The sequence below is a fragment of the Pagrus pagrus genome (genome assembly GCF_965226575.1).
Source record: "Pagrus pagrus genome assembly, chromosome: 24".
Taxonomy (NCBI): domain Eukaryota; kingdom Metazoa; phylum Chordata; class Actinopteri; order Spariformes; family Sparidae; genus Pagrus; species Pagrus pagrus.
Window position 1 is genome coordinate 9,314,621 of NC_140206.1, and position 21,735 is coordinate 9,336,355.

Here is a 21,735-nt window from a genome sequence, read left to right on the forward strand (position 1 = left end):
AGAAATCAGTTTCTCATTATAGAGGTAATATTATTCATCATTCATAATTAATCAAATGCTTTTAGCTCAGCCCTTATTAATAAGCAGCACACACACAGACTGATTAATACATTTTCCCTTGCTCCTCACCAGTGGAATATCTTGCGTGACTGAACGGTGAGCAGGCGAACTGAAGTCCAAGTGGATGGATCTTTCCTGTGGTCACAAGTGAGATTTTGCTCACGTGAACCAACCGGCATTAACTTAATTTACAGGCTTAAGCTCTGATATTTGCTGATGTCTACCTGTGAAGTAACCACTGCCTCTAGCATGTAGACCCTGGTATCACACCAGGACCTCAGGACCACCTGACATGTAAACTGTCCGACCGAGTTCGCCTGGAAGCGTAACGGGATGTCCACACAGCCACAATCTATTGAATGGAGGGAAAAGTAGCTCCAGGGAGGAGGTGGACAATTGAGGTTAGTTGATAGTTGTGTTAGTAAATTACATGAGCTGCCATCATCGCTGCTACACCTTCAACCAGTACACTTTATATCGCTTTTAGCACCCTGTTTTATACTTAATACTTTACCATTGTTTTATTAGTAAAAATTTGTATTTAATGGATTTTCAGTTGTCATGGAAATACAAACAGTAATGCACAAAAGGGACTTTTACATACTAAGATAGTTTAGTGTCCTCTGGTTCCATTGGCAACTACTTTTCATTAGAAAAGTGCTATTTGACATTTAATTAAGTTTGTAGAGCTGAATGGATCAATTTGTCAGTCAGTCAATGCTGCTCCATCAAGGCTTCACAAAAAACTTCTCCTATGCCGAGATGAAATAAAGTGTGACCTTGTGCTGGGATTCAGGTGTTCGTGTGTGTACCTGCAAGATTCTTCCATGGTATGTTGGTGTCTTCTTTTAGAGGTATTGTTACAGTCCTTGGTAAAGTGAAGTATTTTGGCAAAGAAACCTCAATGCTGTATTCGACTTCTTTACTCTGCTGAGCATCTCTCAGGAGTGTGGCCTAACAGGAGACAACAGAAAAAGAGGGACAGGGAGTAAAACATGAACAGATACTGATGTGGAGTTCCACCTGCCTGCCTGTACATACAACAATCAGCTTTCCAGAGTGTGTATGTGTGTGTACCTGTTGTTGGAGGAGCTTGCGAGCAGCTGTGGCTGCCCTCACGGTGCTGCTATGCAAAGTGTGTGTCAGCATCCGCCTCCTGTGTTCGTCAGCACTCATGCTGTGTTGACCCCAGATGGCCAGAGCTTGCTCCCAGGCCATATTGATCAGCGGCACACGCACCGCCTCCTCACACACCTGCCCTAGTTGGCAGCTCAGGCTTAGCACTGGCACACACACAGCTTGGACTATTGGTGGAGAGAAAAATATCAGAGTGGGTTTTATCTGATTCGCTTTTCACTATAAATATGCTTCTTTAGATTAGGGTGACTCAGAGGAAATGTTACACAAGATTTTAATTCAAATTTAAATGTTTAATGATTAAATGATGTTGAGTGGTGATTGGTGTTCAGAATATTTTGGTAAATGGAAAAACAGCTACAGTGAATTACATTTACTTTCACTCAGATTGTGCAATGATGCCTTAAAATAGTTTATGAGCAACATCTGGGTCACAGTTTTCCTACCAGAGTTGTTGGGGATGGAGACTATGTTAGAACTGGGCCTGGCAGTGAGAGGGGAAGGAAGTGGCAATTCTGCTGTGGCCTTTACCACATAGACCATATCTCCCACCTGAAACACACACACACACACACACACACACACACACACACACACACACACACACACACACACACATATAGAGAGAGAGAAAGACAGATAAGGCTGTGAAAGAGACCCCATGTGATTTACCATAAATACCTGTGTAAAATATGCCATTTGGTTGTTGCCTGTTCTTAAACTTTGACTCTACTATCCTGACCAAAAGAAGTTAAGAAGTTAAACAAGAAGAAAAGAACAGAATATGCAAAACACAAGTGTCGACATGAGTGAAAAAGAATAAAAGCGATAAAGGACGATGAGAAAACAACATCGCATAAGAGGAATTAGTAATAGCAAGTCTATAAAAGTGGATTTTTCAGTTATGGATTTTGTGAGCCTTATCTCCTCAGGCAGGTCGCTCTGCCAGTAGGGCCCCACCTAAGGATCTGAGGCTGCAAAGAGGCAGGGGTCAGCATTCAAGCTTTGCATCTATGGGCAAGATTTAGATTAGCTTTGAAAGTTATCAGTACAATCTTAAAATCAATTCGAAATCAGACAGGGAGCCAGTGGAGAGAAGGCAGGACTGGAGTGATGTCATCTGTTAAACCCGTAAAAAGCCTAGGTGCTGCATTCTGGACAACATACATACAGACAAAGGACTGGTACCCTCCTTCCTTAGAATACAAGATATTTTCTAAAGGCCATATTTTCCGGCTGCCCCGGTGTCTTTGAGATAAACCTCTGCACTTTCCGAATATTACCTGTACCTGATTCTTGACACAACAAAACACTCTTATAGAAATTTAAAAATGCTGTTGTTACACACCCACACAGAGTTTAAAAGACTGCCAACTCCCCTCCAGTTAGTTAGAGCTGAAGAAGCCTCTTGGATGAGAGGTGAAATGTCTTCAAGAAACTGAAACAAGTCCAGTTGCCTACGATACAGCACCTAGGCTGTTGTTACTGTTTGTGTGTATACAAATTTAGCAACGAGTATTTTGGTATTGGCTCAAACCATTTCCCATTTTTTAATCTGCTGTAATGAAGCCAGGGTGCCGTCATGCAGACAGAGCATCAAATTGCACTGACAGGATGAAGATTTCAGTCAATTAATTTAAATTAATTTAGCATGCACTGCAGGTTTTCTCTATAGTCTAATGAATTAGAAATGTATCTGCAGTAAGTGTTCATAACCGTCTGCAATTTCAAAAATGCGAATTAATGAGTTTAAAAATAATTTGTTTCAGGGAACAGACAGACAAGCCAGACACACGCGCGCACACACACACACACACACACACACACACACAGACCTGTGGGCAAACTAGCAGCACAGAGCAGTACTTGGTGCCTGGGCAGAAGGGCAGGTAGTAGATGTTCAGCGTGTCTGCTTGGCCTGACTTCAGACAAACGCTGCTCACAGCACTGAGGAACTCGCTGTCGTCACCATCTGGACACACACACAAACATATATAGACACGTATAAAGGTAATAACTCACACATAAGCTTAAACAGAGTACAAAGCATATGTGTTCATACTTACTGAGATCTGAGGACTTGCCTTCCATCTCCTCCCCGCCGCTCTTGTCTGAAGTCATCTTCTCTATACTAAAAGAGGGAGACGGAGGATAGAAAATAATTCATAACGCATAGATATCAGACTACACAAGCTGATTCAGGTGTACTACAGATGACCTCAGCCCTACTTCAGATCCTTGTAGTCAACTCCTGATGAGGAGGAGGAGCTGGACTGTTCAGCTTTGAAGACATCTCAGGAGGTGAGAGATGCATACTAACTAGCTATTCTTGATGACAACTCGGTACTCTCCCAGGGAACCACCTCATACTTTGCCTCACACTTCTGAAGCTGTCACTAGCAGGAGGAACACCCTCTCCTTTTTACCAAATAAGCTCTGACCTGAAAACAGAGCATTTTAATGCTTAATTCTGCTTTTATGTGTCGCTAGCTTGGAAAGTCTGCTTGAGGATGATGCCAGAGGAAACACCTAGCCTATGTTAATTAACATATTGTATCTTGTTCCACCAAAGTTCACTGGAAAAATTAGATCTAACTTTAAACAAGAAGGCTAAGTTGTCAAAACATTCCTTTAACTGTGTGTTTACTGTGTGTGTATAAGCTGAGTGCTGTGAACGGTGCATGTGTTACTTGGTCTTGGAGGAGGCCTGTTGAACGAGGCTGTCTTTTTTCTTTTCAGGCTCCAGTGGGTTGACTGGAGACTCCACCAGCACCACCCTAAATACACAAGAGGTTTGACTTCAGCAATACAGCACAAAAATGCTCCTTCTGTAACTGCTGCACATGCTTTATATATTTCAGTGTGTTCAATTCACTCTGTTTATCTTGTATTTGTCTTAGAGTATTCATATATATACCCCTCACTGTTATCTATACAGCTATGCATGTTTGCAAACACCACACCTAACTGCTGTTTGCACTTCTGGTTAGATGCTAAACTGCGTTTCACTCTCTCAGTACTTGTACTCTATACTGACAACAAAGTCTGTGTACACCTACCTAAAATGAGCTTCTTTGTTGAAAGGGTTAGTGATGGGCACTGGGATCACTTTCAGCTGGTAGCATGGAGACTTGCACTTGACAGTTTTCTAAGGGGAGACAGCAAGAAGCAGACAGTCTTTCATCTAGTTATCAGTTAACAGCTGTAGCCATCCACTCTGTTCTCCAAACTATGTGTGATGTGTGTTAGACACAGCGTGCTATTGAGGAGTGTTTCAGTCAAACAGTTAGCAAGCTTTCAACAAATCAGTAAGTGAGGCTTGGAGCCGACTGCAATGTCGGTGGTGCGCTAACTGTAGCGTGACAGTCAGTCAACCCCTTTAGTTAATGATACTCACTGTGGGTGCGATCTGACTGACATGGGTCTTCAGGCAGAAGGCGAGGGTGGTGCCGTGCAGGCCAGAAGGAGAGCTGGAGATGAGCAGAAGGACTGCCTCCATGGGCTGCAGGAAGGAGCACTTGAACTGGACGGTTAGATCAATGCTCGCCCTGTGAAAATCACCACAGCCAGCAGATAATCATTGTGTTATTTAGCCTCTGTTCTACAGGAACCAGAATGCTCGACACAGTGTTTTTACAACTCAGTTGTTTTATTGCGTAACGTCCCATTTTCAGGTTATGACAGTAATGAATCAGCAGAATCTTAAAGCTATTTTTCTGCATAATGGCATTGTCCTTAAAGACAGCATTTCTCAGACTAAAGCTAGGTTTTCAAAATGGGACATGAACTATTTTTGGAGAGAGACCTCACTTGAGAGCAAAACTGGTACATTTTAATGAGCTACAGTCTCAAGGCAAAACTAAATTTACTCAAGAACTGAAAAAAATGAATAACTGTAGCCAAGTAAAGAGTATTTTCTCCCTTTTTTGCACAGGCACAGGTCTACGCAAAAAAAAAAAGAGTTACTTTGGAAGTGCAGATGCAAAGACAGCACTTCTCCACTTTACAATACCGGGTTTAAGTTAAGTATTAATTGTTAAAGCACACTACAAAAGCTTGCACCAATGTTTCATGATTATAACCATATTTATAATGTATAGTGAGTTTAATTTTCTGGGTAAAAAACATACTTTGGAGGAATGATGACGGTGGATCCATCAGGGAGGGAGAAGAGGTGGCCATCCTCTCCTAAAATGAAGGCCTGGTATTTGACAGGCTTAGAGGACGGGCTTTTCAGACGCACCTGCAGCACCGACACACACGCAAAGACACACACAAACACATACAAATTAGCCACGTTTTTATACATATAAACACAGGCGACAAATGCTGCTGCCAGAAAACAATACAACAATGAAATCCATCTTCCTTAGCACTGAAAAACTGACATCTGTTTTTGTTTAGCTTGTAATGTGGCTTAACCTGACAGTGTGGATCATTACCCAAATGTATATTTGTCTGTGTTTGTAATCCTGTTAGTGTGTGTGTGGCTGTGTCTATAATCCTATTAATGGATGTGTGTGTCTATAATCTTGTTAATGTGTGTCTGTGTGTGATCCCAGTTGCAGTGTTTGTACGTGTCTGTGTGTGTCATTATCTGTCCAGGAGGTTATTATCCAAACCATTTTCAGTCTCACAGTGCTCATGAATTTGATTTACAAGGAATGCAGTTAAATTTTTATTTGGGTATCTTTGAAGACCATTGTTGAATCTCTGTGTGTGTGTGTGTGTGTGTGTGTGCGCGCGCGTGTGTTACCTGTTTACTGAAAGTGCTGTGAAGGCCTCCTGAGAGTGTTATGGTTTGCAGTGGCAGGTACTGAGGCAGCCTCTCGTACAGGTGAACACACAGCATTAACATCTGCACTGGATTGGGGTCTGACAAGTCTGTGGGCTGAACAACACACACACATACACACACACACGCACTCAGATACAGGGACACACAAGAAGACACACAACAGAAAGTGCTGCCTAATCTCTGACATAATCAGCATGATATATTAAACATCTCCAGTTACGCTAAAGAGGTCATTACTTTAGGTAATTAATGCAGTAATTAGCCAATATTTCTCTGTCAAAGTAACTGCTTACCCACACTTGTGGGTGGTACTAATAAGTATTGGATATCTTAAAGGATTTAGTCTCTGCAAATTTAGTCTCACCTCATTATAAACCATCTCATTACATGTACACCTATGTTGATTAATTTGAACAAACTAAACATTACAACTCAAAGTTGTAATATGTACAATATGGCCAGAATTCAAAGATAGCTCCAAAAATATAAGCTGCAGCATATCACCAGATTAACTGACAACTGTTACTCTTTGCTGGCTATCTTTGGCTCCAATAACCATGGAGCAGGTGGCACTAGAGACTGCCTGGACCGGGACCTGGGACTGATCACAGCCTCCAGGACCGACGGAAGTCAGCTTGACAACAGGGGATACAGTATCGAGGGGATTTACAGCAGCTCTGACTAAGACTATGACTTTAGGGACACAAGACATCAAGCACAATTGCATTAATTTACACTGAAATGTCACATATTAAACATAATGTAAAGATTGCAAAGCTGACTAAACCACTAAACCACAACAGGTAATCTTCCTGTGTGAAGCCCCCCTCTGGTCCCACCTGGTACTTACCTGTACATCTAGGTTGAGACAAAGTGCAGTCAAGGCCTTGTACACGATGATGTTGTTATGCAGGATTTGTTCCAGGCTGCTAGTTGTGGTGTACATCCTCCGGAAGTGGCTGCAGATCTAATTAGGAACACATCCGGCTAGTGTGATTTAAAAACAACGACAAGGTGTATCTGTAACTCATGTTTCATTTGGATCATATCTCTACTTTCTCTGCCACTTGCTTGCCTGTTAAGCCATTACTCTGTTGCAATACGTGCTCTGTAAATCAAATGTTTAAAGTTGCACTCTCTCTCTCTCTCACACGCACACACACTCACACTCACACATACACACAAAATGGTGCTTAGAATGGTAACAGGCTCCCTGTTACCGTTAATCTTGCTCAGGACTAATTGTGTCCTCATCATATCAATCACAGTGCCATGTACAGACATTAACAACCATCTCTCACACACTGAAGAGGGTCCACACACAGAGGCACATGCACACACACACTGACCAGGTAAGGGCAGTAGGCAGCAAGCAGAGAAGCGAGCACCAGTCCATCTGTCAAGTCCAGGTCGAAATTCACTATCCAGCGTGCTGATGGGGCACCACCTGTGAGCCATTACAGCACAGAAATTACCAATCAATCAGTAATACATATGAAGGCATCAAAAAGGGGCTGAAAAATACAGCCTCAAGCCTGACAGCAGGATGTTAAATTATGTTCCAAGTGTTGGAAATACTTTCACAAGGCCTACCTGAATTCAGAAAGCATGAATTGGACAAAAACTAAAACATTAAATGAAAAGAAAAAGTATCAACAGTTTGAAAGACTTAATAGAAGAACAAATCGTAGCTGTATTGATGACAAACGCTGCAAAATATATAATAATAATAATAATAATAATAATAATAATAATAATCTATAAACATGAGGTGACAACATTTTTAACCCGGAAGTTCTCGTAACTTGTGATTGGTTCTATTGTGCAGTGGCATAACAGAGTGGGGTCTCTTCCCCCACAGATCTTTGGTTGAGTACAGACACAGGCCAGACAGCTGCCACATTTTATTTTATTATGAAATTACACACAGAATATGTTAATTGGTGAAAGCTGATATGACCTACTGCTGGCGACCCTCATCAAGTTAACCCGGCCTTAGCAAACGTTAGTGCCAGCTAAAAATAAGACGCTGTTACCTGATTGTTTTGTACACTTTCTGGTTCTTATTTTTACTCATTATTACTTATTCATTGTTAACACTGGTAGTACATCACTATGTATCTCCCTGCACATAGTGTATGAGTCTGGGACAAATAAACCCTTTTAACCTTCTACATGTGTGTGTACTTGTTGCGTGTCCTACCCGTTCCCCACACGGTCTCCCTCATGCTCTCGTAGTGCATGTTGAGCCATGACAGCAGCTGGAGCTCACAGGATGAATAAATGTTACTGGCCAGTGGCTGTGAGCTGAAAGGGAGGATTCCCTTTGTATCTTTGTGGTTTACAGTTGTGTTCAGACCGCTCTTTGACACGCGATACAACACCAGCACCTGGGCATGTGCAGAGGAATACTCAGTACTTGTATTTAACACGATGAGATTGGGGGTTTGCACTGGGAGAGGAGCAGAAAGCATTTTTTCACCTTGTATATTTGCAGCAGCACGTCAGTCCAGGATCGTTTGCTGAGAGACTCATAGTCAGCACTGCTGTCTAGACCATGTTCATCCTCATATGACTAAGAAAAATGCACATGTTAACGTACATGACTTGCAATTTAATTTACATAGTGTAGGTCTAGGACAAAGGGTGTGTGCATGTGTATCTGTACCTGCAGAGAGCACCAGTGTTTAAACTCCTGCATGTCCAGCAAGTATGCTGGTTTGATGTGACAAAGGCAGGCTCCCTGCACCCTGAACAAATAATTAGCATACAAGTTATAAAGTGAGCACAAGACATTTCCAAAATGTCATTTAAACCCTTTTCAGACATGGACAATGTAACGTTGCTGGCTTCAGCTTTCTGTTAAAGTGACTGCATTTTGCCTTTCAGACAGTGGGTGTCCTTCTCTTAAATACGACCTAATAGTTATAAGTGCGTGCAAGGCCTCCATGATAATCTTCTCAGTCAGATCTGGCATACAATGGTCTTTATCTCCTCAATAACTTAGACTGCATGTCTGAGCTGATGTCAGTGTTCAAACAATGTCAGCAGCATGTTTGCATTGTATCTCAGGCCTACCTGAGAAAATTCAGCATAGCTTCATGCTGTTCCAGCAGCTGATTGGTTCGCTGGTTTATATCACTGGAAAATGTCTGACAGCGAGGAATACCAGGAATCTGTTTGCCAGTCAGGTGGTGAAGCATGTCCACTAAAGACCTAAACACAACAATACAATATAGTTATGTCCCTGCATCCTGAGACAGATCAATGCACTCATTGATGCAAAATTAACCCTAACCCTAACCCACCAGAGCTTCAGTTCAAGTATCATAAACTATGTTTATTGACCCTTTTTAACCCTCTAAATAATCAATAATGAACAGAGTAGACTGCCCACTGCTGTTTGAAAGCAGACAAACATTATTTGCACTTGAGAGCCTCTACTTATTCTTAAGATCTCCATATAAAAGCATTATTCAGCAGGCAGAATCTGCTTTCAAGGTGCTCACTTTCAACTCTTTTCAATTACCCAGTTTTTAACATCCAGCTCTGTTATGTTGTCATCTTGTTAGCTAAGACTGCTTTCACTGCTTTACCATAATAATGACTCGTTAGCGACTACAATAACAATTTTATTACTAAAAATTCACCCCTCATATACACACCTGGAATCTTTACTTTGACTGACTCTACTGCTGGAAGGATTCGTTTGAATTTTTGACACAACTCTGGAGGGAGAGAGAGAGACATACATTATAATAGAAGAAATACCTCAAAGTGGAAGTCCTCTGACATAATCTGAACTCCAAATGTGGCCCCTGAGCTAAACTCTTGGGTCTACCTTCTGAGCGTGTGTGGTACAGAGATAGGGTGCAGTCCAGTCGGCCACCCAAAGATGCTAAACCACCTCTCCACTGCCAGTAACACATTCTGGTAATATATTCCCTCCTCTGAATTGGCAGCAGGGAATTGTGGGATGCCAGGATTCGTTGGAGTGTCTCTGTTGGGAGAGATGTCTGTGTCCCTGCTGGCCTGACCACTTACACTGTCACTGCCTGGATAGGAGTCTGAAGAGGAAAGCAAAACACAGACTACCCGCTGAGACATAAGCAGAAATATAGAGACCAACATATAAACACATGACACATTTTCTGACCTGAGATGGAGTTCTTGTATGTTGAGCTATTGTGATCAAATGTGGATGAGGAGGATGAAGTTGGACCAGAAGCAGGACTTGGTGTGCGATAGTGCTGAAGGATCGCCTCAACAGCTGTCGCCCCTAAATGACAGTCACACATAAATCAATCAGATGCAAGGAGAAAAACACTGTATAAATAATCATAGCTGTAAACTGATTCGAACATGTAATAAAACATTTTGTATAAATGTATACTTAGTAATTTGAAGACATATATTGCACCATTGTCTGACATTTATAGAATAAACAACTGATTGACTTGAGAAGGTTGAAAGCTATTTTTTCTGTCTTTTCGCCTGTATAAAGATTTCAAGTGCTTGTTGTCTCTGCTCAGTTATGTACAACTTCCTGACACTCTTCTGTGCCCCCACTCAGAAAAACACTCTTCGCCTCAAAACAAATAACACCGGTGCTGTATATTTTAATCCAAATGGAGAATGTTGCCAAAAGGAGTAAAGCTTGCAGCTATAAAATAATGTTTAATTTAGTCTACCAATACCTTTTTCTCAAACTTTCAAGAGGTCTGGACACAGGTACATTGTGTGATGTATGTGTGTGTGTTATAAAGTACCAGTCTTGAGAATTATCTGTTGCTCAGAGCGGTGCAAAGCCATGAAGGGCCAGACTGTCAACAGACAGCTGTCAGCGATAGCACACACCTTAGCCTTAAACCTGGAGGGAGAGAAGTAGAGAAGGGAGAAGTATGTAGAATGAATTAATTTTAAAAATATATATTTAAAAGATAGTGCCATTGATATTCTCTATTTTTGCTACTGTCAACAAATCCCTTGAACAGACCAAAACCCACAATGTGCTAACCCGGTTACCTGTTGGCTTGGTCGTCAGTGAAGGTGATGGTTGTGCAGAGGGACAGAGGGACGGCAGAGCAGAAGGACACACTGCAGATCAGAGAGGCCACATCGGACTCCTGGTTCTGGAGGCTGACTGGATGTCTCTATGGTTGTAGATAAGAGTGAGAAAGTGGGATAATATTACAGATCATGACAGTGTTTCTGTTGAATCACCAGCCAGGAAAACCTATTTCACTTGTTATATCAATCCAGTTTGTATCCCCTGATCAACAGATAGATTCATTGCACATAAATTGGGTTTTGCTCACACCATAAGATCTTCTTACAGCCTCAAGTTGTGACCGAAATTTATACAGACATGATTGTATCTGAACAGTGTGTGAATATACTGTTGACAGCAAAATGAAATAGTAAGAAAAAGTAAAGTACAGATAAATACAGCCATGGTAGATGTTTCTTTTTAGGCTTGGTGTGGACCTACTTTAACACAGTCTTAAAGCATTGAGACCACATGACACAAAACTCAAGTAAGTAACAAGAACGACATCCATTTTTGGTCGACATGGCTTCATAGTATAGGGGTGTACCTGATCCTGGGCAGGGATGTTGTTACCCTCTGGAAACACGACAGAAACAGGTTGAAACTTTGTCCCATCCTCCAGTTCCACCTCTTCAGCTTCTGCTGTTACACCGGTACCACTGCAAACGTAGACAGACGGTGAATATATAAAAGAGCATATCAGACAGACAGAACCTCCGAACTAGATTTAAATGTTATATGATGTGTGACAAAAACCTCAGTCTTATGCATTTGTAATTTTTTTGTAACTTTTTTCCGGTTGTACTAACATTTTGTATTGTTTTATATAAAACTTGGCATGTAAACAGTGTCCCAGCTTTATGTATATATTTCTGAGGAGATACACTGTTCCTCAGTTCAGTCCCAGGGGGTCAGAAAACGCAGCCAGAGCTGTAATAGTGCATACAGATTGACGTCAATGTAAACCAGCTTACTGCCTCACAATGTAAGCAAAATCCAACATGAGCCCAGACCTGCCAGATAACGAGTCCTGGCTTGATTGATAAACATCCCACTAGCATGAAAAATGTATTTAGTTTATGTGGGTGGCAGTGCTTCCTCCACACTCATTTAGTTCTAATTGCTCAACACAGCTGGTAAATTGCCACGAGCTAGAAAAATGTAAATACAATAAAAGTCCATCATCTTTATTGCTCAGCTCACCCAAAAAGCTGACGACGACAACTGTGATCGCAAAGTGGCTGTCCGTGTGTCATGATCCAAATAATCAAAAGTGAGGGATTCAAAGATGAAACTGCTACTGCAACTGTTTTTGGTCTAGGGTGAATAGAAAATACTGTGCGTCTCTGTGTGTGTGTTTGTGTGTGTGTGTGTAAACCAACCTAGGATATCCTAGTGCAAGTAGGGTGAGAATGACAGTTGCATTTCTTTCCAGGGGTACTGGTGTGAGGAGGATTTGAGGGGGGTGGATGGTGATAAGGGGAAGCTGGAGAGTAATAGTGACAGACAGCTCTCTGTAGGGTTGATGTCCCTTTTCCTCTCCCTTGACTCCCAGGTAAAGAGGGAGGGACAGTTTAGTCACTCGTCCAGACCCTAGGAGAAAAAAATTCACAAATCAAGCTGAGAACACAAGTGGAAATCCAGTGGAGCAGTGGAAGACACAGCTTGGGCTGCTAGTGTTTTCTCCTACAAGTTTCCGATGCCAATATATGTTGTTGATACTTCTAACAAAACCATCTGCAGTGCAGACCTTCTTCTCAACTTGATCGCACAGAATCATGATGAGTATAAGAACATGAACACAGCGATCGCAGGGCACTTGTCTGCCTATTGGCATTCATAGATGTTTTATATATATGAGATTTTTCAGGTCAAGTCGAAGAAGTGAAAATGGAGGATAGGGCAAAAACAACACATTTCTGTCTTCTTTCCAGAGTGTAACAACACCTTTTACTCCGCTGACTCTCTTGAATACAGCAGGTAAATGCTCCATCTGTACTAACTGAAGCGATGTTGACAACATCATGTCAAACCACATTTATGCAAGAGAGAGCCACTGTTTCAATTTGTGCAAAATAATCACTGACACCTCTGTACTTATTTGCACATCAAACGTGTCATTCTAATTAATCATCCTACACTTTGTACTGTTAATCAACAGGCGCTGCTGGATAACGACACCACAAAAACAATTCAAATAGTTCTATGAAAAGTCCGAGATCAATTAAAACGGCTACTAACTCCCACAGGACGGTCAGTTCCTGTTAGTCCTCCCCGTTTTCTCCATCCAAAACAATGGATAACTGGAGAAACAACTAAGCGTGTCATCTTCTTCTTAACGAGTCTAGTGCCTGGAGCTCTGCATTTTAATACAGGCAGACGTGGCTGTGATCTCCAACATGCCATGATAGAGACTGTGGATAAAATGTCAAAGTGATGTTCCCAGAAACAAAAACGTGGATCACTACAGGGATTGTGTTTATGTCACAAAGAATCAACAATGTAATGATGACAATAGAATCTTAGTGATTTCAACTTACAAGGAATCACCATATTTAAGTTTCTGTGTTGATATTTGAAACTCTGCATGTAGCAAAAAACAAGAAGCTCCCACTGAGGAAGACTGTATGTGTGTCATCACGTGGAGAGTCATGCTTTTCAGGGGGATGAAAGTCGTGAAAGTGATTGGCCATGGCCATAATTGCAACAGCCTCTAAGACACCCACACATAATGAACGATAATGTATTCTTTCTGATCTCAACCCCATACCCAAGTACGCCACAGCTGTACAAGATAAGCCTGGCCAGGAAAACACCAAAAGTGCACTTGCTGAGCAAGGCGCACTTTTCTTACTTTGCACTCACTATCTCCGTTGTAGAGACTTGGGGAAACAAGACTCGTGCACAACGATATAGACCTGGGGTGAGCTAAGGTTATCATATGGTATTCTCCAAATGGATAACGTTTAAGGCTCTTTAAAGTCACAGGCAGTCTTATGAGGCATCACACAGGCAGTATGAAGGGTGACACTGGACAAAAATGAAAAAGAACCACTGGTCTGTTTCTGGTTTAATATGTATTGACTTCAGATGTTTAGTCCCAGGGCGAGACATAATTTCTTCTTTATGGTCAATGGCCCAAGCTGCATTACATCATTCTTTAACTGAATATTATTTTAATTGAAATTTACTTTATGTTTTATGTGACAATATATTCTGAGGGAGGTTTCACTCTACTGAGCAATGACTTGTGTTTTGTATTATCTAGTTTTCCTCCAGACGTGTGTGTGTGAGGGGAGAAAGGGGTCAAGTGATATCAATTGTAATGGTGTGATCAGAGAACAGCTATATTTTCTCATAGGACTTCGTATGTGTGAGAAAGGGTAAAGCAGTGAGAGATAAAGTAATCAATCATAATGCTTGTGTGTGTTTCCAATCATTTCTCACCTGCTCTGATAGCCTCAGGGCTGATGCTGATCGACAAACAGATGAACTGACCGGGTCCCAGACTGCCTGATGATGGAGACACGGTACATATCTCTCCCTCTCCTCTGTCCTCTGTTGATACCGCTACTGCTGCACAGTCAAACCACCAGTTTACATGCTTCCTGACACCAATACGCCAAAAGACATTCTCTTCACACACTGCTTTCAGCTCAACGGTCTGCAGGGGAGAGAAGAGCGAGATGTGGAGTGAGATCAAAAGAACCAAAACACAGAAGATGAGTAAAAAGGAAACATGCAATTATTTTACATGTCAGACGGTTGTGTCAGATGCTCAGTAGGACGAAAGCTAGAAGTTAAAATGAGAACAATAAAGGAGAAAAGTGAGGAAGGAGAGTAAGAAAGTGAAGGGGAAACTTTAGGAATGAAGGGAAAAATAGAGAGAAAAACATGTGAATGGAAGGAGGCAAGAAAATGATACCTTAGTGTTAGCATCAGACTGCGGTCTCAAAGGTTTCACATAGAACTGCAGGCTAGAGGGGGACATTTCCAGTGGTGAGCACAGCACTAAAAAACAGCGAGGGAAAGAAAAGCATTACATTTAGCCACATGAACTTGTTCCCATGTGTGAAATGCGTTTTGTACATGAACAATGTCAATATTTCCTCTTCAGTTTCAAACACACTCACAACTCCACATTAATGATCCCACCTGTGGCCCGTATACGCTGTGACCGTGGTGTCGCCATAGCGACAGACACAGGTTTGACGACATGCTTCCTGCTGCCAGCTGACAGCGAGGAGGAGGTGGAGGATGGAGTGGGGAAAGGAGACAGAGAAGCAGTGGGCCATCTCACTCCATTGACCATCAGTGGCAAGTCAAAGTCATAACAGTCCACCTGCAGGAAGACATTTCCTTGACTGTCCTCCTCTATTTCTCTGATATTTTCATGACTCACTCTTACAAACAACTTTAAGATGAGAAATACACATATTTCACTGGTTATCATGGCTGAATATAAATGTAAAAGGTATTGTAACATCTTTGCCAACACTAAAACTATGTGAAAAGATTTGATGACATTTTCCTCCACCATTTCAAACAACTGCTACTGTTTGGTCATCAGCTGTTAGAGATTCAAGGTCATAATTGCTGCCTCATATACCACCACCACTACATTAACTCTTCATAAAGACATGACGTTACACACTCCAGGACAGTAGGTGGCAGCATGCACCTTTCATCTTTGAAACAATTTGTCTTTGATTTTAGACAGAGGTGGAAAAAATAATGAGGCTTCTCATTATTTACTTATATCTGTGGGTAGTAAGCTAGTTAGCTGCTGACTATCGCGGTTACACACACTAATTAATCCCTTTTGAAAGGGCTAAAAAGACACAACCCAAGAACTTTTATATCAAGCATCACTGTTGATAGAGCCCCATGTTAGTGGAGAAATCTAAAGCTTGACAGACCTGCTGGGCCTCAAAATGACTGAAAAGCTATGACTGGACAATTGCTTTTCAAAGGAGGGGTTAAGGGCCCTGACACACCAGGTTGACGATTGACATCGTGGCCCTCGTTACTGCGGCGTGTCCCGCACCATAGGCAGTAGTCGGCCCTTGTTGATGACTTTTCAGTTTGGTGTGTCTTGGCCCTTAGAGAACAATCATGGATGCTAAATGTACACTGGAGCTTGGTCTGCTCAGTCTTCATAATTGTATATGTACTGAAAGAAGTTCTGTCAAAGTCTCACCCGGGTGGGAGAAAAGACAAGGGAACAGTTCACAGTCTGCTTGGCCTGGACCTCCACAACACTCACGCCTGGCTCCTTTCCTGCTCGCAAAAATGCACAAAAAACAATAGACAATATTGTGTATTTAAACCAGGTTATCACTTTTATTGCACAGATTATTTCTAATCTTCTATTCTAGTTACAGCCCACACAGACAGTAATGCAATAATACTATGTACTGTGTGGCATGAACAACCTCTTTTCTTGAGGACATGTTACCCACCCATCATAATAAATCAACTGTGTGAAATGCTGCATCCTGTGTGTAAATACGTACTTGCTGAGGAGTGAGGGAGCTGCAAAGAGAAGTCTGTGTATTCTGACAGGTCGAAGGTGACCTGGGCTTCGGCTGAGGAGAGGTTTGTCAGAGCGAATGGTATAGCTCGCTGAGAACCAGTATGGACCCCATAAAACTGAAAATCAGGCTGAGCACAAGTAAATGAGAGAGAAACAATTAAAGTTGGATATCCCCAAAACAGGTAAAATTACATGTATTACAAAGGAAGAAGCATTTTGAGTGGATCGAGATGAATGAAATGAATAAACGCCATTCCAGTTGTTGTGTCCTGACATCCAATTATTTACCATTTCAGCAGAGTAAACAACAATACAAGTAGACAGAATAGGTGGAATTGGGGAAAAAGTCAAACTAGTTTAAAAGCTGAGAGAAAAGCATCTAAATTCCTTTTATGTATTAAGTTTGAGTGAGAGAACTTCTCTACAAACTCTGCTCTTGATGTTTCTGAGAGAAACCTAAGATCTGAATTCTGCCAAGGAAGCTCTGTTCCTGCACCTCAACAGCTGCAGCAAATACGAATGAAAGAGAAAGAATAATAGAGAAGTACAAAAGCAGAATATCCTTGACTTAATTTCTTTCAAAGGTGCAACCCCTGCTGTTTTTGAAGATGTGCACACACACACACACACACACACACACACACACACTTAACACAAAGTCTGACTTCCTTACACCATCACTTTACCCCTATTTTTCACTTTCCACATCTATACGCCGAGCTATTATCATCTCTGTGGAGATTAATAATGGTAGAAACCGTTGAAATGATCCAGGAGTACATTTCAAACGAGAGTGCCCCAGGCTCCACCTCAACAAATTCAAAACCGTGCACGTTCGTGTCCAGTATGTTCTTAAATGCTGAAAGTGGCATATGACAAGTCAGCTCTTTCAAATGAAACCAACATAGGTCAAACAGATGCATTACACTCTAGCATTGCTAACATTTTATAATGTCAACAATATAAGACTACTGGAGGTGTAAAATCAATTCTTTCCTTATATTCTTATTAGTTTTTGAGTATCCCCACGTTCAATATTTTGGTGTCAAGAGGCCAATATGTTATTGACTTGCATGGCATGCCTACCAAGCACAGAGCTGTTGACTGATGAGTCATTTCTTAATCTGCCAAGGTATCAAAAAAAACCTTTTGTCTGGCATGACTGCAGCTAAGAACACAAAGATGACACCTCTGCATAGATTATGTATTTGACAGTGGGCGTCCTCTTTTCATAATCTTTTAGTTTTAGAAATGCTGACGAGGAGGCAAATGCATCTATTAAGACAGCTGGTGCTTTGGTTAAGTTTATATAAACCCGCAGGATGACGAGAGACGTAGGTGGGAGCATGTGGCTGGAGGAACTGTATGGGTTTTTTCTTCTTCCTATTTTTCTCTTTAAACCTTCTAATCTTGCAATTAAAATATATGTCTGTGCCGTTTTGTGTGAATGGTTTGAATTACTATCAAAACATCAGTTATCAGTCACAACAACCAGACAAAATCAAGACAATGCCAACCTTGGTCAGAAAAAAAAAACACTACTGTGTAACTAATCAAAAACCAACAACAACGAACAAAACAGCAATTTATTTTGTGACCTACATGAAGCCGGTATTTACAGCTATGCCTGTCTACAAGGCCTGTGCACAAAGCACTGTCTGAGTGCACAAAACCAGGATTCTTGAGCTATACAATTCATTTTAGGATAAGATTATCTGCAGCACAGTATGTGTGTAGGATTTCCACATCCTTTATGTATCAAAGTAATGCACATTTCCCTTCTTAGGGAAGGAGCTGAACCACCTACACACAATTCAGTATTCAATATTTATATAATAGTTTAACAGTGAAAAACAATGCTTTTCTATAAGTGTTGCCTAACTCCTTTTTGGATTGTTCATATTTGATAAGTGTCTTCCTTCGTTACAAACTAAATTTCACAGACAATTTTGATATTACACTTTCTCAACACACCATGAAACAGAGCTCTTTCCAAGACCAAACCTACTTTCTGTCCTTTGAGAAACATCTTCAACCTCTGGCCATCATTTCCTAACAGTGGCAGAGACCCTCACACTGGATTTCTAACTGAGTTGCCCGGTAAAACTTTGGATAAACTCCAATATGCCAAGAACTCTGCTTAACACCATCTCCTACTACTAGGAGTAACCTGCTCTCAGTTCACCACACTGAGTCCATTTCTTTTTCCAAATCAAGGCACATCCATTTTATTTGTGTCCTGTTCTTCTTATTATCTACAGGTGCATCCTTTGTACTAAGTTTAATCAACACGGTGAACAAACTGTTAATTGAATTGACTGCGCTTGTGGCATAGAACGAAGCATAGATCGATTTATTTGACAAAAATAAAGGTAAATACAAGACTGCAATCACCCAGCCCTGACATACAATTAAACTGTGGAGGGCAAAACAAAGCTAACAGCTTCTTTTCACTGTGGACCTCTTGAGAAAGACAAAAGATGATAGAAAATACTGCATACAAACAAAGCAGATTTATGATTGAATATCTAATTTAAAAAAGTGTAAAACCCCTCTCTGTCTGCTTTTGCTGTTATTACAATCCCTGATAAAAATTGAAATTGTTAAGTAACCAAGAGCTTAATTTGTTTATACAATTTTATAAGTGAGACCTGACTTAACTGGAGTAATATCAACCTTTACTTATGATTAGTTTATCTTATTGTTAATTGTCTTTATTGTTGAGTCAAAACTTTCAGCCCTGGTGGGACAATCACATTCTGTTGTCCACTTCTTGGACATTCACTCAAGTGTATGTAACATCTGTCCTTATTCAATTTATTTGAATGAATATTGACAATCATGAAAGGATCATGACAGTCCCATCATAGTCGTGCTTGTTCCATGTGCTACAATAACTACAATAATAGACTTTTAGCCTTGTCTTCTGCTTGCTGATTTTCATGGGGTTTACATCGTTAATGGTACACTCCTGAACTTAGATAAAGTTTGTTTCACAAGTAGAGTTGTTCCGATTCCGATGCCAGTATCGATATCGGCGAGTACTGGAGTCCAGGCACCGATCCGATACCACGTAATTTATTAGCCTAGCTCCGTTAGCTCCGAGATTCTACCGGATACGTGTCCGCTGCGTTACGGCTCCGGTACTGTTTGGCTCCGTCGTCCTCGTCCGGCAACCCCCACCAGCTGTGTTTTGAGTCCGCCACAGCGCAGCTCCGCCGATCAGCTGTAGTTAAGAAACCGAGGAATTCCCGCGATGATTACATAATCACGCACGACCGCAGTTATATGTATGTGTTATAAACACAATAACACGGAGTGTTTTATTTTGAAAATTAACCGGATGTCATGTTATTATTTCGTGTCTGACTTCCTGTCTGCTCTGTGCTGAATTCGGCTTTATACTATTTCTTTTTAAAAATAAATGGCTTTCATTTGCTGTATTCATTCATGTTTTACAAAGGGTTTAACCTGAGCCAGGCCTTACCACATTGATAATCATATCACTTTTTATAACACACTGGTATCGGTATCGGTACCTGTATCGGCCGATACCCACAGCATAAGTTTTGGAATCGGTATCGGGAGGGAAAAAATGGTGTCGGAACATCTCTATTCACAAGTTGTAGGGCAAACAGACAGCCTATCAAAGGGGTATTATTGCTGCTACTGCTGAGGCAAAGACAACAAGATCGCTCTGTTTTTTCTCAGAGTAACAACTACTAATAACACAGGACATAATGTGAGTTTATTAATTCATTTAGTCTATAATGGAGACATGGAAGCACAAAGAAATAGTGCCAGGCTGCCAGCCTCGCTGTATCACCAGTCAATCTTCATTTTCTCTGGATATTTTGTGCCCAGTGGCAGACAAAATTGAATGGGGAAAACAAGGTTTATAGGGAACCAATCTTCTATTGTGCAATCAACATTTACTACATAATGATACGTTAATGCAAAAAACTTGTCTGTTGCCAGTTGAATTTGTGAGGTTTAGACAAGCTGGCTCGCTCACATGTGGTTTATGCTCTGCTGTAAGCTCTAAGCCTGTAAATGAAAGGAGTTCCTGAATGCTTTTATGTATGAAACCGTTTCATAATTCTCTTTTTATGCAACTGCTTTTTCTCAAGCCATGTTTATTACTGCAGTTTGTCACAACTAAAAACACTGCGTGCATAAACGTGTAAACACACACATGCAATAACTCACCACACTGATGTCTACGTTCGGAGGCTCCACTGATCCGCCCACTCTGAGCTCTATGGACTTCATGCTCCTCAAAGCTATCTGTAATGCACATACATGCTTAGTGTACATCAATTTCTTTCTTTATTCCTTACATACACACACACAAACACACACATATAGAGAAATCATCATAACATGGCAATAAACAGCTCCATCTCTTCTCTAATTCTCACCTCGACTCTGGCGTCAAACTTGATGACAGAGTCAGGGTTGAAGTGGATCTCGAGCGCGGCCTGCCCCCCGCTTGGCACCACGCCCTCGGCCGGACTCGCCACCATGCCGGGCAGAGGGCAAACATCTAACACCTGCCTCAAACAAACAGAGACAGCGTGTAGCGTGAGGCTGGCTATGTTTCTTGTTTAGTGTGCAAAAACAAGAGAGTGTGTGTGGGCACCTGGTAGTAGGCATGGTTCTGTCCAGTGTTGTGTAAGACTGCAGTTCTGACAGAAGGCATGTTGAGAGGGACTGATTGGAACAGGAGCTGTTTCTCTGCCAGCTGCACGCTGGTGGATCCAACCTGGGAGAAGGAAAACACTCTCAAGGTTATATTTAATTGTTCTGCGTAATTAATCCACAGAGTTCTTTCTACATGTTTCATTCACAAACCCTCCCAAAACCTGCCTCGTCTACTTCTACTCCAGTCACTGATTTCATGCATTTTACAAAATAAGCCCCAAGGGAACATGTATTTGAAGCATGTGTACAACTCAGTGAAGAGAGCAATAGTAGCAAGTGTGAGCGTAACAGCTTTAGCTTTACTTAATACACGCCTTGTTGCTGAGTTCTGTTCTGGTCTACTGAGGCTGCTGTCAGAGCAGAAATCGATATCAGCCTCTGTGATGGATTTGTCTTTGTATGATTGCTAAACATTGGTTAAAAAAAGAAAGAAAAAAGAATGAGTCGATA

At 41.3% G+C, this 21,735-nt stretch overlaps 1 protein-coding gene across 2 annotated transcripts in view; it reads right to left on the bottom strand.

Annotated features, from left to right (window-relative positions):
* Window positions 1–21,735, bottom strand: part of LOC311252995 (cilia- and flagella-associated protein 47-like) — a 43,794-nt gene that overhangs the window by 14,945 nt on the left and 7,114 nt on the right. For both annotated transcript variants that reach the window (XM_084346663.1, XM_084346664.1), the window contains exons 18-50: window positions 21,224–21,346; window positions 21,003–21,134; window positions 20,791–20,868; window positions 16,562–16,709; window positions 16,246–16,325; window positions 15,201–15,387; window positions 14,971–15,056; window positions 14,493–14,709; window positions 12,428–12,638; window positions 11,593–11,704; window positions 11,021–11,148; window positions 10,765–10,865; window positions 10,152–10,274; window positions 9,837–10,062; window positions 9,661–9,723; window positions 9,074–9,211; window positions 8,664–8,745; window positions 8,478–8,570; window positions 8,199–8,385; window positions 7,345–7,442; window positions 6,846–6,962; window positions 5,954–6,088; window positions 5,328–5,440; window positions 4,595–4,745; window positions 4,257–4,345; window positions 3,888–3,974; window positions 3,264–3,328; window positions 3,033–3,169; window positions 1,644–1,749; window positions 1,138–1,364; window positions 873–1,014; window positions 285–412; window positions 130–195 (exon numbers count right to left, since the gene is read on the bottom strand). In XM_084346663.1, coding sequence (XP_084202789.1) covers window positions 130–195; window positions 285–412; window positions 873–1,014; window positions 1,138–1,364; window positions 1,644–1,749; window positions 3,033–3,169; window positions 3,264–3,328; window positions 3,888–3,974; window positions 4,257–4,345; window positions 4,595–4,745; window positions 5,328–5,440; window positions 5,954–6,088; window positions 6,846–6,962; window positions 7,345–7,442; window positions 8,199–8,385; window positions 8,478–8,570; window positions 8,664–8,745; window positions 9,074–9,211; window positions 9,661–9,723; window positions 9,837–10,062; window positions 10,152–10,274; window positions 10,765–10,865; window positions 11,021–11,148; window positions 11,593–11,704; window positions 12,428–12,638; window positions 14,493–14,709; window positions 14,971–15,056; window positions 15,201–15,387; window positions 16,246–16,325; window positions 16,562–16,709; window positions 20,791–20,868; window positions 21,003–21,134; window positions 21,224–21,346 — 4,176 coding nt within the window. The remainder of the gene's footprint in view (window positions 1–129; window positions 196–284; window positions 413–872; window positions 1,015–1,137; window positions 1,365–1,643; window positions 1,750–3,032; window positions 3,170–3,263; window positions 3,329–3,887; window positions 3,975–4,256; window positions 4,346–4,594; window positions 4,746–5,327; window positions 5,441–5,953; window positions 6,089–6,845; window positions 6,963–7,344; window positions 7,443–8,198; window positions 8,386–8,477; window positions 8,571–8,663; window positions 8,746–9,073; window positions 9,212–9,660; window positions 9,724–9,836; window positions 10,063–10,151; window positions 10,275–10,764; window positions 10,866–11,020; window positions 11,149–11,592; window positions 11,705–12,427; window positions 12,639–14,492; window positions 14,710–14,970; window positions 15,057–15,200; window positions 15,388–16,245; window positions 16,326–16,561; window positions 16,710–20,790; window positions 20,869–21,002; window positions 21,135–21,223; window positions 21,347–21,735) is intronic.